Consider the following 16,132-nt stretch of genomic DNA (forward strand, 5'->3'; position numbering starts at 1 on the left):
AGCTATCTCCCAGCAGGTCCACCCCTAACCTATACTGCTGCCTGGCATTTTTCCTCCCCAGGTGCAGGACCCTGCACTTGCTTATGTTGAACCTCATTAGGTTCCTCTCTGCCCAGCTCTCCAGCCTGTCCAGGTCCCGCTGGATGGCAGCGTGGCCCTCTGGAGAGTCAGCCACCCCTCCCAGTTTGGTATCATCAGCAAACTTGCTGAGGATACACTCTGTCCCCTCATCCAGGTCATTATTTAATATATTAAACAAAATTGGACCAAGTATCGACCCCTGGGGACACCACTGGTTACAGGCCTCCAACTAGACGTCAAGCCACTGATCACAACCCTCTGAGTCCTGTCACACAGCCAGCTCTCAAAATATCATGTCCTCATGCAATTTAAGAGCATGTGTATACTAGAAACCATACTCCCAAAGTGGTCAAGTTAAGTTTTTCATAATTCTGACATGTCTTACCTTTGGAAAGTTTTATTTTGCAACCTCAACTTTCTTTTGACATTGGTTTTGGCATGTGCATGTTGTGAGAAAGACAGACAGAAATCAAACTCAAGAAGATGTGTGAAGGAAAGAGAGAGAGAAAGTAAACAATGGGAAATGTCAGCTGCCATATTTTCATTACAGATCGCCCAGGCCCACCAGAGGTTGTAACTATCGAGGACGTCTGGGGAGAGAATGTAAATTTATCATGGAAGCCACCAAAAGATGATGGCAATGCTGCCATTACTGGGTACACTATTCAAAAAGCAGATAAGAAGAGTATGGTAAGTAATAAGGAGATGTTTAAAAGGCTGATGTACTCGTGAATTCTCCCTTTTAGAAATAAAAAGCCTCACATGCTTAAATTGATGTAGGCAGACAAAGCATAGGCAGCGCTCAGAAAATCTGCAAGGCATCTCTAAAAATTCTAAAAATCTCCTGTTCACTGTATCTAAAGCCTAAAAATGGAAAAGTTTTCAAATGATGCCGAAGAGAACTAAAAAGGACAGGACAGGTGGATTGGAGGGAAGTAGTTCTGCTTTTTTACCTCTGTCTCAGTAAAGAAAATAAAACCTAAAAATATTAATTATGAAGTCAGTAGGTTGCTACTAGAATCAAAACGTAGTGTTGTTTTCAAACCTGTAATGTCACATTGTCTAAGTCATTGCCACTCCTTACTACCCATAGTAAAATAGTACATGGCTCACAAACTGCTTTGCGATTTACAGATGAAAAGTGCAATATAGAGGTGTTTATTTTGATTAAGCTAACATGAATTTTACACTTCCTTAAAAGACAGTAGCTGGATTCTTACATTTAACACTTACTGAAAACTTAAACAGTGGAAATTTAGGACAATATCTTAGGACTTGTCTTACCTAAGGGAATCTTTTTGTCGCCCCTCCCCCTGCCCACTTTAATATGTTGATCTGCTTCATGGTCTGATCAATTCCTTCTTCCTGTGCCACTATTTCCCTTCCTGTCCTTACTTTTTGATTTCTCTTCAGACTGTAAGAAGAGATGGTCTCTGTACAGCAACCAGAACAATGATGACCCCTGTCTCTAAATTACTGTGTTAAGGAGAAAGCAACAACAGCAGTGCCTAGGGTGACGGATCATTCAGGTCATAGTGTCCCCATGTTCTCTGTGGTGTTGAATTTTGCAATTCTGGCACAGCTGACTGCCTACAAAAAAGTGTTTTCCCAAAAGGCACATTGGCTCTTAAAGATGAACAGATATCAATGCAAACTGTGGCACAAGGAACTCAGCACAAGTTCATCTTTAGAAAAGCAAGAACACTGTGTAGGGCAGAGTCAAGAAAAGCAAAAACATTGCTGTGGTCATACTGCATTTCATATTAATGGGATTTTTAGCATTCATTTCATTCAACTCAGTCAGTTAGCTGGGTATTGTATAGCAGGATAAAATGTCCTGTTACTGCTGCAAGACTAAAGCATCAAAACCCAACTCTCCATCTGAGCCTTTAGGTATCGGAAGACCACCTGCATAAAATTACTTTTCTCATGAACACTCAACCTGTGGAACAGGGGGTCAATTAGTGCATTGGCCGCTTGTGGGTACATGTTACTGCAGAGTAGTACATGCTACTACTTTTCTTATCTGCAGCAGTACCTTCTCTGTCAGCAGTGTGGACTAGGAATGAAGCAGCCTGCCTCGCCTCGCACAATACAACCTTTGTAATACTGGATTTCTTAAAACAAACCCTCCCAGCTAAGAGAGTGTAACAATTTAGCAGGGCTCCCTTTCCATTTGGCCTTCGCTGCTCAGCAGTGAGCTCTGTGGTATTCTCATTATCACTCATTTCAGATAGAATAATTATTTGTTGCCTGCTCCACTATTTTAGTATCCATTAACATTCCCGTAAAAAAAAAAAAAAAATCTTACTCCCACAACCTTGATGATTCTTCCAAATGGTTAATGGCTGAGAGGTGCAGGGTGCTGAGGGGAAGCTTACTCTCTGTGTTTGTGTCTTTCAGGAATGGTTCACAGTAATCGAGCACTACCACCGCACCAGTGCCACCATTAACGAGCTCGTCATAGGAAATGAGTACTACTTCCGGATCTTCGCTGAAAACATGTGCGGCCTCAGCGAGGATGCAACGATGACCAAAGAGAGCGCTTTGATTGCAAAGGATGGTTAGCTAATGATCTGTTCCTTGTCAAAGGAGAAGGGGTGTGTTCAGGGGCTGGAAGGCGACTAGAGTGAAAAACCATACCTCTAAAGCATTCCTAGCCCCAAGACCAGGTACAAGTAGCAGCTAGGACATTTCATATTAGGACTTCTTGGTTTGTCCACATAGTTCACAGTTGGTTATTTTTAATCAAGAGTGGGACATTTTTCTCATGGTCTGACATTTTCTGCGACCTTGGATCTCAGACCTGTGTCATCACTGGCAGATCTAAGTCGACAAGAGCTGGAAGAGGAGTAAAGAAGCTGTTCTCCTAGAAGTGGTGGGTCACTGCCTCCCAGTGGAGACTTGGCATCAGCCGTGCAGTGCTCCCACCCATTTCAGCAGGCTCCAACAGACAAGTGTAACCCCTGCTTCAGGTCTCCGGCAGGTAGAGCTGGGCAAATTCTGATTCTGCAGTCAGAAATGCTGACATTGCAGAAATTGCCAGTTTGAAATGGTACTGTAAACCTTAAAAAATAATAAGAATTAACAGCCCTTTATGGAAGGGAAATTCTACACACAGGTGGTTTAAAGGAAGAAAATCAAACCAGATCACCTCAGTTTGTCTGAATGGAAGGAATACATGTCTGCCACGATGCAGAGGATAGACAACCTGTACAACCCACACAGCCAGGCTGACGGACTGAAGGGGCAGCATACTGGACCCCGCTTCCATTATTAGAAAGAAAACTACCTCTCTTCTAACAATGGAATCGTGAACAAAATAATGGTGATAGGAATTGCTGTTCATCACTGCTTACTTGCCCCTGTCACGAGAGCAAGTATCAGGACTAAGCTGCACTGAAGGCAGTATGGCATCTTCGATAAGGTTCCAGTGAAGCAAAGATGTTTAATGATACCTGTGCACAGGAACGGATGTCAGTCTGTCCAGCTGTTTTAAACATCAGCTTAGTTTGTGGGTGAAGGTGATTTATTGATGGTAATCTGCATTGCAGAGCAGGCATAAAGTGGCAGTGAGAAACTAGGTTTTACTACCTAGTTTCTAGTTTACTACCTAGTACCACATCCATTCAGGTATCTGTATTGTTAGTGCACTGTACGAAGCAGAAAGAAAAATGGATTTTCGTATACAGAGCCAATTTGTAATCAGAACAAACTGTGAAAAGTAATCGGCAACAAAGTGAACGTGGCTTGTCAAGGCAGGCATCTTGGAGTACCTCAGTCAGGGTCCATCCTGTTCTGTACCATGCAGGGCATGCACCCAAAGACACAGAATAAACGGGTATTATTCTGTATACAACCTACTCGGGAAACAAAGAGGAGCTCTCAAATATCTACCCTATAGCATGACCAAGAGCAATAGTCCCTTCCCAGGCTCGCTTCCAGCCTCCCCTACAAGTGCAATTACTAGAGTCAAGTTGGCACCTAAAGCAGTGCAGATCAGCACAGATTCAGACTCTTGGTAGCTTTTTTTAGATGCTTGGGTATTTAGCTACATGACAGCAGTCTTTTTCTAAATGTTTTATTTTCATTTCATAGGTAAAGTCTACAAATATCCAGTTTACGATGATTTTGACTTCAGTGAACGGCCGTTGTTCACTCAGCCTCTAGTCAACACGTTTGCTGTAGCTGGTTACAACGCGACTTTGAACTGCAGTGTTCGGGGCAACCCCAAGGTACAGTATAGCTCACAACAGTATCGGTTAAAACACAAGAGAGTTAGTAAAAATGGCATTACATTTTTTTTTTTATTTGTGTCACATAAGCCAGGCTGAAGGCTGGCTCTAAAGAATACAAAAGAGGACCTGCTTACCTGTGTTATAGACATTATAAGAATTACTAAATCCACAGATAACTTAGTGACAGGGCAGAACCTAACTCAGGAAAAGGCTGGGCTATACTGGGACTGGCACTGACAACAGCTGTACAGTTAATATATTAGTAAGGGTTGTTACTTAAAATAAAGCCATAATTATTCTATAAAAAGCTATTTATGCTTTAAGAAAGTGCATTGCAGGAATACTTCGGGGACCGCATTGGTTCTCAGACCCACTGAGCAACGCATCTTCCAGTTTCTTTTGAGTTGTGTCTTTGTGTGATCTGTTTTCTGTGGTGAGAAACTGAACTGAGGTAGTAAAATGAGAACTGAAGAGTGTTTAAGAACATTGCTTTTCACTCTTCACCTTCACCGTTTCTGACTGCAAATTACTGTGAAAAAACGCGCTTTTCTTATTGACTTAATCAGATGTCAAAAGCCATTGATCAGATGTTTGCTATCAGCAAACAGCACCTCTTATATTGATAATAGACTTAAATTTATGATTAATTATGAGATAGGAGCTGCACTGAAAAAATCATGCTTAAAAACACATACATGATGCAGCCTGTGGTTTTTTGAGTTAAGAATTACAGTTTCCTTTCTATCATTATCTATTTTGTATGACTTCTGGATTACCCAACTTTAACTGCACATCACACAAAAAAAAAAAAGGGTAAAATATTTCAGATCATATGTTTGTGCATTTCTTTTTTTTTTTTTTTCTTTTTACCACAGCCCAAAATAACCTGGCTGAAAAACAAAGTCATTATAATGAATGACCCGAGGTACCGAATGTTCAGCAACCAAGGTGTCTGCACCTTGGAGATCCGCAAACCCAGTCCCTATGACGGAGGTACTTACACCTGCCGAGCTGTCAATGAACTTGGAGAGGCAGAAGTGGATTGCAAACTGGAAGTAAAAGGTAAGCGGCTTGAAACATGGCAAATGCCCTGTTTGTCTGAACATAGGAGTCAAAAGTATGCAAGGCAAATGCAAAAGGGTGTTCAAACAACTTTTTTTAACTTTCCTGGATGAAAATAATAAATTGGTTAGGACAAAATGAACTATATGGGTTGCTTTGTTTTGTTTTTGAGGACCAACATGCTGTGTTTATGCGATATTGTCTTCCCCCCACTGCCCCCCATGCCAATTTGCATCTTCAGTGATTGCAAGGATTTTTTTCACACGTGACAAAACAGTAGACTGTGACTGAGAGCTATGCTACCTCCTGAGAAACTCTAGTAAGACTCAGCCATAGAGCTCTTTGGGAAAACATTAAGAAAATCATCTTGGATAAGAGACAGATCTCTGAAAGAAATGGCAAGGAGAGAAGGAAGAAAGATTACTTCAGGGCAGACTTTGCCTGCTTTAAAATTACTTATTAAACAAGCCAAACAGTTGCTTCCATGGAAGTTCGTTAGCAAAATCATGTAGCAAAAAGCAGTGTTGCTCCCAAGGACACAAGCTAATTGATACAATTACTGTATTTGCTTTAAGAACAAAGTATTCAAAACTATGGATTTTCCAAATATAGGGAAAAAGGACAAATTAGGTTAGCCTTCTACAACTGAAGACATATCTTTATTTTCATGAATAGATAAATTTTATGAATTCCAGGCAGTTTGGCATTGACTGGGATACCAGGAATAGGATTTGGATTGGACTACTAATGAATAATCTCAGGGCTACATGTTTCAGAAAATTTCTTGCTAGGAAGAGATGGGGTCATATTTAGCCAGACTAACTCCCACCAAAGGCTTTTGTTTCTACTGTGGAATAAGCTAAGTATTTCTGAAAAAAATAATCTGACCTTATAAGTAAGGAAAGCTGCCTAAAGACAGCTGACAGGAAGTGTTTAACTCGGGAATTTAGGCTAGCTGGATATGGCCCTAATTATATTACTTCCGTCACGCTATTCTATAATGAAAACCATAATATTTAATATCCTTATGGATTGGATTGTATTTAGTTTGTATTTCAATTTCCTTTTTCTGTCTCTTCTGATGTATCTTGTCAAATCTGCCAGCAAGAAGCCATTGCAATAAATGTTTGGTCTATGAAGTTGAACATTTTAACTACTGTAATGAAAATATGCATAATACATTCCTTAATTTTCATGATTTATTTTTAAGATACTGTGTTTAAAGGGTGATGACCTCATCCTGGAAGTATAATTGTTTTCCTTACGCACAAGCAAACTTTCTGTTTCACAGCGTAACAGAAGACCTTCTCACCCGAGAAGGTTGCTTCATCTATTTTTTTATAATGAAAGGCCAAGTTAGTTTGCTATTTCATTAAACTTCCTAAGTCCCCCAGCCCTGAATTTGTTACGCATGTTTACACTCAGTGGTAACTTTTTAGACTTCACCACTTTGCTTGTAGTACAACACAAGAAGCTGTTTATTTCTGTCCTTTGTTTTATGAAGTATTTTTACATATAATTTGCAACATTATAAGATTATAACATTTTAAGATAAGAAATAATTTAACTAATATCTCTCCATTTTAGGAAATCTAAACTCCAAATGTTGCCATGGATTATATATTATTCTTCAGTAATTCCCTTTCCAGCTGTTGTGAAATATAAATGCTTCTGTTGATCTTGGAAATTCTTTTCTCTGAATATCAGGATGAATTATTTTGCTGATTTTTGAAGTATAATACAAACACTATGTCATCATTCTGGCTCTCTTTTAATATGCAATAGTTTCCAAGAAATTGCTCACCAGCAATGGAAGCTGTTCTATGTTAGAGTTTTCAAGGGAGAAGTGTGAAGAGATTTTTTGCCTTTGATCAATTCTGATGAGGAATTCAACTTCTTACGTTTATAGACTGGTATCTGAAATAGGTTGGGAATGCTTAGATGCTTTCCCAGTCAATTAGAAGTAATGTATCTAGGAAAAAAGCTACAGTTCTCTTCATTTAAGTGATCATTAGGTAGAGCTGAGATGATGTCCCTGACGATTTTTGCTGACAAATGATTATTTAACTTCCATAGGTCTGAAATGGAGAGCATATGGTACACTATGTTCACAGGCTGCCAGGCCTGTCCCATTCACAGCCCATTCTTTCCATAACGGCTGCATTATAGATTAAACCCCCAAAAAATCATATCTGGTAACATAGCAGCAAACATTTAGGGTAGACAACAGTCAGAGCAGTGAAGCACTGGAGCAGATTGCCTGCAGCGGTTGTAGAGCCTTTGGTACCAACAGCCTTTAAGAGAAGTTTAAAAGAATGACAGCAGTACAACTTGTTTGGGTTACGATATGCACTCAATGACATCTCAAGATTGCTTCCAGCTCTGTGAGTCCCAGATTTTGAGTCCGTTCTTAACACTGCCACCATACCCTAGCATCTCAGTCAGAAGTATCCCCCCCCGACCACCCATCCCACAGGAAACCTTGGATAGACGCATGGGGCATCGTGTCCTGAAGATTATATTAATCATCCTATCAGCTGGTCACAGCACGTCCTACAGACTCAGTTCCTCTGGCACCTTACCTTGGGGTTGCAGCTGAACATAATTTTGCTACAGTGAGAACAAGACTGGAAGAATTACTCCCCTTAGACAAGATTTTGTTCATCCTTTCCCGCTTTCAACCAAACCCCACACACACCCGCTGACTGCAAAAGGCTCATAGCACAGTCATTTCCAGACTCAAAAAGCCTTCTTTTTTCTCAAGGAAAAGAGTATTTACTTTAAAAGGTCAACTAAAAAAATGGAAAATTACGCCATAGACATCTTGCTCAGAGCAGTACTCCAATTTTGCCTCACATGTGGAAGAAGTCCTGAAAAATGTAGGCTGCTAGGATCCCACCTGGGCTCTGTGTTGTTTCTCTCTTCTTAGCTGCATGATGGGCTGCTTCATTAACCTAAATCCCACCTCCCCTAGTTAAGGGTAAGTTTCTGAACCCAACCTCACAGCAACCATCAGCCGGTGCGCTCCCGCTCCCTCCCACCAAGCTTGGCATGGTGGTTCTCTCCCAACAGTTTGGGCTGTGAGGGGTCACCCCGGCTGAGGTTCCTCCCTCCACCCTGGCAGCTTTAGCCACTACTTTTCGACTCCTTTCTTGAAGACTGCTTAGACCAGCAATTTGTAGGGCTTAGGCAGGGGACAGCTGTCGCAAGGGTTCAGTGCTGACACTCTGAACGTGGCTGGCAGTTCAGCTGATGAGTTCAAAGGGGACAGGATTAAGCGAATGCGGCAGCTGCTGCTTGGCAGAGCCGGGTAGGCTCAGGGTTTGCTACATGATACAGACAAATGCAAATGAGTATTAAACAGCCAGAGCCCAAAAACATAATTACGTCTTATTTCACTCTTCTATTGACTTATGTGTGGAATTATCATTCTTTTAAGTTTCCTGGCCTGGTTGTTCATTTAGGAGGGCTCTTCGGATGACCGCTCATCACATTGATGCAGAGCAAAGAGTTATGGATTTCTGACTGCCGGGAAAGGGATTGCAGAGTGTGTGTGTGTGTGCGCGCGCGTGTGTTTTCATTTGTTTAGCTTTAAACTGGTTCAGCTTTACTCCATCATTAGTGAACTTAAAGATGCCCATCATGAACTGTTCGGTGCAACTGCATGTGCAATGGCTTTTTTTGTAAATATAAATGTGCGAAAAAAAGTCACTCAATAGATCTTAGACAAAAGAATAATTCTACCTTGTATATCTTGAAAGATGATGCATACACAGAATCTAATTATATATGTTATACAAGGATAATGCAAAATATGTATCTTTTAATTTAGGGATAGATCCCTAACTATGGCTGTAAAACTCTCATTACGAGTAGTAAGGAACTGATTCCTTATAAGCTTCACTGAGGTCAATGAAAAGATTCAGATAAAGCACCACGCTTCTTTTATCATGAAACAAATGTTTTTGGAGAACGTTTATCTTAAGAGCTAAATCAAGGTTGGTGATCACTTTAATAGGTTGATGATATCAAAGATGCTGTATAAGAAATGTTAAAAAATAAGGTGTTAAGATCAACTGGGAAGAATTTCAAATGTGAATAAATAAGACTATAAATATTCTAATTCTGCAGTGATATATCATGGAGTAATTAACCCAGGAGAACCATTCTTCTTGGCGGGGAATAATCAGGTTTATAATAAGCATACTCCTCTGGACATTCCATTTCATTCCCTTCCTCTCTTTCCACATGCAAACGCATTTTCTGCATGCAAAGCGTGTATTTATTTGCTTTCTTAGATTAAACTAGCTAGTGTCTCATGGCATACAATGTCTATGTCACATGAGCAAAGAAGGCCAAATCAATCAAGAATATGGGTATTTAACATCTGAGTTAAAGAGATTTTAGACATATTCCTGCTATGCCACTGGCAATAGAACTACCTGTCTATAAAGAATTTATTTAATGACTGTGATTACCTTTGACCAGAACACTTAGACATTTCCAGGAGACAGAAATTTGAAAAACAGCTCTGAGTTACCTTGTAGAATTACTGAAAGAAGAAAAGTATCATAAAGTCATTTACTGTGCTTAAAAGGAATTCTTTATTACAGAATTATAGTCTTCAGCTACAAGTTAGTGCCAAAAGTGATAATCCATGCCTGAGCGTGCACTACAGTATCTAAGGATGAAATCTCGATCCAATTGAAATCGGTGAAAACTTCTTACTTAAAACCACATAATTTTACTTCATTTCTTCTGGAGCTTATTTTAAATTCAGGTTCAGTGGTGTTCAGAGAATTCGGTTCTTTCTATAGAAATGTGTTTGCTTGTAACCTTGCCCAAATCCAGAATACTGGCAGTGCAGTTTTAAAATGTCAGAGACGCCCAGAAACCCGTCTCCAGAATATTATGCATCTAAATTTACTACTTTAAACATAAAACATGTTAAGAAATTAGGCTTGATAATATTCCTGTAGTATTTGAAATATTAAGGTATTTATCTTAAATGGGTACAGTAGGCACAAAGTTGAGTGCTTTTACAGACATACATATATAAAAATATATACATGGGTGTTTTATAGAGTCAAAGTGTATAAAGGTAAGGGCTCCTATAGAGTAAATAGCATGCTTTAAGTAATGTAAATGTGAATATGTGTCAAAGTACATACTTTAGTGCACAGGTATGTTATCAGTCTGTACTTGATTATTTTGCCTTACAGAGTTTTGACATATATATATATATATGCTTTGGTGTTATGTGTGTGCTTTTTTTTCCCTGGTGGAAAATATTATATATATATATATATATGTGTGTTAGCTTCCTTGAAGCTATGTTTGGAAACTTTTACCATAAATGTCAGTTGCATAATTTGGTTCCAATCTAGACATTAGACTAATTACAGGAGTTATAGTTACTTGTACATATTAATATAGCTTTTACATATTAATGATAATTTTGAAGTGGAACTGGATCCCTACCTTTTACTCTTCATGTGCTTCTATTCCTACATATTTTACATGACTAAGGATTAAAACATCATCTTGACATAATTGTAAGCATAATTTCACTCAACATTTTCTCTCTACTTTTGTGTTTGTGATTAAATGGTTACTTCTCTTTCTCTCTCTCCCTTAGTTACACAGTAAGGATTTTTGAATGTATATTGTCATCTAAGGTAAGCTTTCATATGGTTCTTGCATATGAAGCTTATGTCTGTTTACAAGTCATACAATGTCTGCCTAGTATGGCATGATTTTCATTATTTCACTTAATGAAAATGTTTTTTTAAATTAGTAGCATGATAGTTTTAATGCATATAAATCCAGATTTTTATAATAATTGCTTGTTATGGTAATTCCTCTTAGTAGTACATCCCACTACCTTCTAATAGCGCACGTTTCAATGGAATTTAACAGTGCATGAATTAGCATGATTAATTAGCATGAATAAAATGCAAGCAATAAAAGAGCATTTTGCATTTACAGTCGGTTATTTTCATATAGGACTATACCTCTACATAAATGAAATCTTTATTCCACAGTTAATTTCACTTAAAACGGAATGATTCATATCACAACTTGCACTCCATGGGTTGAAAAGAATGCCAAAAAGCATGCTTTTTTTTTTTTGTCTGTATTGTGCATCTACCTGAGGTCGGGAGCGAAGAGTTCTGCAACAATGACGGTGTTAAATGAGACAGCGCAGTCTCATAATCACTAGTAACTAATAGCACTTTAATTGGATAATCCTTGTGTTAATAAAGGTTACAAAATCCTAAAACCTGTACTCAGGATAAATGCTGTCTGTAAGTATCAGCTCAGTTGCATTTAGCTTGAAGCATTCAGAAACAGTGATATCTTCATCCTGGCAATGTACTTTTGCTTTAAAGCTTTTGGTTTGTTCCAGAAAAGGCTCCGAAGGTAAGTGCGGTTATTAGCAGGTGGTTTTGTGACTTGCAGGACAGAAGACTCATGCAGATTCGTAAGAGGGACAGGAGTGGTACATAGCTTTCTTAGAACAAATGCTGAGAAAGGGCAGACTCTAATGTTTTAGCAAAATATTTATCTTTTTCCCACTGCTCCTTCCAAATGTCACTTGATTTCAATGAAATTAACATAAATATCCATGTTCTAGTTTCCATGACCTTTTTTTCTATGGCGTGAAATTTGATTCTTAATTTGGATTTTTTGTATTAAATTACTTTTTCTACATCAGTGGGATCTGGGGCGCCCCAGCTGGTGAGTTGTGCTTGTTCTTCTGGGCACTGAAAGAAATATTCTGTCTTGGATTGCTAAAATTATTAGATGTTCTTCAAAAATCTTTCCATAGAATCATAGAATGGTTTAGGTTGGAAGGGACCTTAAAGATCATCTAGTTCCAACCCCCCTGCCATGGGCAGGGGCATCTTCCACCAGACCAGGTTGCTCAAAGCCCCATCCAGTCTGGCCTTGAATACCTCCAGGGATGGGGCACCCACAACTTCTCTGGGCAACCTGTTCCTTTGCTTTGTCCCTTTCTCCAGAACACCAAAAAAAACCTTGAGTACTTCCAATGGTTCTCTTATAAGCCCAGGTTTCTTTTAAAGCAGTAATTTAAAATAGGTTTGGGTCACTTTTTTACTCATGGTGGCTAAGCCACAGCCTTAAAGCACATGGACCTAAAAGGCTGGGAATGGTACTTCTGATACCTGTTCAATGACTATTGACTCCAACCATCATAAAACTGGAAAATGGGGCAGGCGGGGGGGGGGAGTTTAGTTTCACAGAGACAGGAAACTAAGTTTTGGCCGAGCTGGAGGAAGCACTTACAAAAGGCCCCTATTTGTTGTGGGGCTTGTGTGGGTGGACACTCACTGCTGCAGCTAAGGATGACGCTGGCCACAAGTGTGGAGTAAGTCCCCCCTGTGGATCGGTGCAGGACCTCCCACAGCTTTGAGATCACATACTAATAGGTTCAAGCCCTGGGAAAACTCTAGAGCTTTCAGGGAATAAGCACCTGGATCCAAGGTAATTACATGTGGTCATTTTTTTATTCAAAAGAGAACCCAAAATCATTCTTCAGACTCCTGCAACAGCTGAAAGTTTTGACTTCCATCACCTCTCTCTGGAGTCTAAAGGCACCTATATCTAAAATCCTGGTGCTTTTTTTTTTGTAATATTTTTACATATGTCATCCCACCTGCTATTTTCAAGCAACATGGTAAATATTTTGCTAAATACTTATAAACGGTTACAAGACCCAACACTAGAATAATTTTAATGTCTCTGCATGTTTTCCATGACTCATCATAGTCAGGTGTTTTCTACATTGTTCCCTCTGGCCTGACTTCCATCTCTGACTATACTCCACCCAGCCTGACGGAAATCCAGGAGGGAGGGTTAGTTGAGGTGAGGCTTATCATAGACTATTGCATGGGGTGAGATAAATGACTGAATATATGACAACTTAGAAATGAAAATCACCCTGTGCAAGAGGACACGAATGTTCTGTATAGTACAGAGATTAAATAATGGTTAATTCTCGTGCTGGACTTTTGAACAGGGATTAATTTTATCACATCTCAAAATGAAGTATGCAATAGGGACTGACTAAATCTTTGTCGCTTACACCAGAAAATAAAGGTACAAAGCTGTTGCTCCAGGGACCTTCCACCTGAAGACTGTCTTATTCCTTGTTCGTAGGTGGGCTTTCGTTCTTCAGACTATTGATGGATGGAGTGCCTCCGCATATCATTGATTCATATATGCGTGAAGTACAGGCAGACAAAACTGAGGGGAAGTGAGAGTCCGTCCACAGTGCTTCCTCCCACTGCGCTGGAAATTGGTAGCAGAATTACAGCATTTTAGTTCTTGCAATGACAGAACAAACGTGTGGTTGGGGATTGTATTTTCTTTCCCCCCCTTTATTTTTTTTTTTTTGTTTCTTATTTGTTGTTTTGTTTTCCCTACCTGCTCTTACCAAAAGGAAAGAATACGCATGGATTGCTTTGGGGTTGAAATGAAATGAACTGAAGACAACACACGTTTTGTAATGTTCAGCTTTATTTTCTGTTTGATATTGTGTTCTGTTTTTTAATAAGGAAAGAGGAGAAGCTGTGTAATATACACGAGGAGGCAGTCCGAGTCTGTACTCGGTGGTACAAAGCATATCCTTCTCAGACTGACAGTACATGGATTAGCCAGTAGCTGTGCAATAAGACCCTTGGAATACATACCTCTTTGATAATGTATCTTATTCACCTGAGAATTGTTTAACAGAATATGGTTTTACTATAACATAAATAACACATATGTACTTAATGATCATTTATGCTGAACATATCTTCCTTTAGAAGTTTTGATTTCCTAAATCTGACCCATGAGTCTCTCAACTGAACTGAAACTGTTTTATTTAATGTACAATAAATATGAAGTGATTAAGGTCTATCGAGTTCTTGTTTACTATTTTTTTTTAGGTTTTTTTCTGTCTCATCTTACCACATTTCTTGTTTAATTTCCACATACTGTAAAGCAGGAACTTGAGCCCCCCACACCGAGTGGGAAAACAGTATCAGCAGTCACCTAACCCAATGGGCTTACACTTTAAGATACGTGACACAGAACGTGCGTGAAGATAAAGGTTACAGACACGTGCCCTTTTGGATCTGTTTTCAATATTTTAAATATTATAAATATTGTATTTAAATACTATAAATGCCAACCATGACACCTTTCATCATTCTGGATCCGCCCCCTTCCTCAGCAATTCATGGAGCTCTTGTAGGTATCACAGCAGAAAAGCAGCTCGGACCATATCACTTTGCAGTTTACTGTGCAAGGCAAAAATACCTTAGATAAGGTAGAATGGCTACATTACTCTTCCAACTGTAGCATCATTAACCTCCAAGTATTTCAGGAGTGGGGGCGATTGTCTGTAAGTCTCCAGCAAACTTTGAAGCATGTGAGACACAAGGTCACACATAATTAGGCCAGGTCGTCCATTCCCTAGTGCCCTGTCACTTATTAACCAGTTCTCACTCTGGCTGTATAGATCAGTAGGTTATGTGCTTACTAGCTAATGATTGATCTCCAATTGTGCTTTAAAAAGATAAAGGTCTGCTTAGACCAGTAGTACATTACAAGATAGTTATTTGACATCAGTGCATGTTCAAACATCCAGCAGTCAGTAAGTACGCAATAATAAAAGAATGTGTCACTATGAACCGCCACTGCTGAACTGGTGTTTTCGCAGTTCAATTACCACTTCTTTCCCTTTGCAGATCTGAACGCATTTTCTCACTTTGCTCTGTAAATCTTACTCGCTCTGAGTAAGATTTTTTTTCTTTCTTTTCTTTCCATCTTTGTGATTTCTTCTGTGCTGCTGTGTGCACAAGGAAGCAATTCTCCATTCCCTGTGATCCTGGACGCCCCACCTGCATTTCACCCCACTCCTGCCAAAATCAGTTCACTCTTACACATTCATTCACCCCAACACATGAAAGAAGGCAACAGATCTACTAAGAAGAAAATTTCATAAAGGATTAATAATTTCTCCTTATTCTGTATCTCACCAGTGAATTGGGACTCCCTTCATCTGTTTTGAAGCACAGAAGGCAGTGGGAGAGGGTCAGTTTGAATATATGCCATGGAGGTTTAACCGTTTAAGCACATGGCCCTCATTTAAAATAATATGTCTGTTCAGATATATTGTAGTCAGCATCAAAAGCCATAGTTACTGTGAGTTTGTGCTTTTCAGTAAGCCAAAAAGGATGTGCGCAGCCATCTGCACTTTGTATGCAACGATGTCTACAGCTTCGAGCTTACATATCTATCTGCCTCCTCAGTCTTAATATACCATACATAACAACCTGGAACCCAGCATAAATCTCAGCTTCTGTAGGCTCTCTGCCGATGGAATTAGCTACTCTCATTTCTACCAGATGCCAGCAGTGTTAAAAGACAAGCTGAACTAAGCTACTTTTCACCGTGTGAACAGTAAGCGTTATATTCGGATGCCCTTAATTCCTCCCCAGTCGCGCTGCCCAGCGTTTGCCATTGGCTGTCCCTCGGGCTCGAGGTGCGCCACGCCAATAGGAAGTACTGGGAATCGGGCTGTGGGTGGAACTGAGATGAGTGGGCATTAGAGTGCTATAAATTCATGCTCTCACTAACTATGCTGACCAGCCAAGCCTCTGGATTAAAAATTAATTGAAAACGACTTTGAGAGGAATGATAGGATGGGGTGGGATAGGAAAGGGATTTCCAGTAGA

At 39.6% G+C, this 16,132-nt stretch overlaps 1 protein-coding gene across 1 annotated transcript in view; it reads left to right on the forward strand.

Annotated features, from left to right (window-relative positions):
• The window catches only part of MYBPC1 (myosin binding protein C, slow type), a 61,718-nt gene extending 48,052 nt beyond the window's left edge, over window positions 1-13,666 (forward strand). Inside the window, 5 exon segments of the mRNA XM_009887436.1 lie at window positions 632-771; window positions 2,485-2,644; window positions 4,180-4,316; window positions 5,195-5,381; window positions 13,566-13,666. Coding sequence (XP_009885738.1) covers window positions 632-771; window positions 2,485-2,644; window positions 4,180-4,316; window positions 5,195-5,381; window positions 13,566-13,666 — 725 coding nt within the window.
• The last annotated feature ends 2,466 nt before the right edge of the window (window positions 13,667-16,132 follow it).

This window comes from Charadrius vociferus, unplaced genomic scaffold (genome assembly GCF_000708025.1).
Source record: "Charadrius vociferus isolate BGI_N301 unplaced genomic scaffold, ASM70802v2 scaffold196, whole genome shotgun sequence".
In the NCBI taxonomy this organism is placed as follows: Eukaryota; Metazoa; Chordata; class Aves; order Charadriiformes; family Charadriidae; genus Charadrius; species Charadrius vociferus.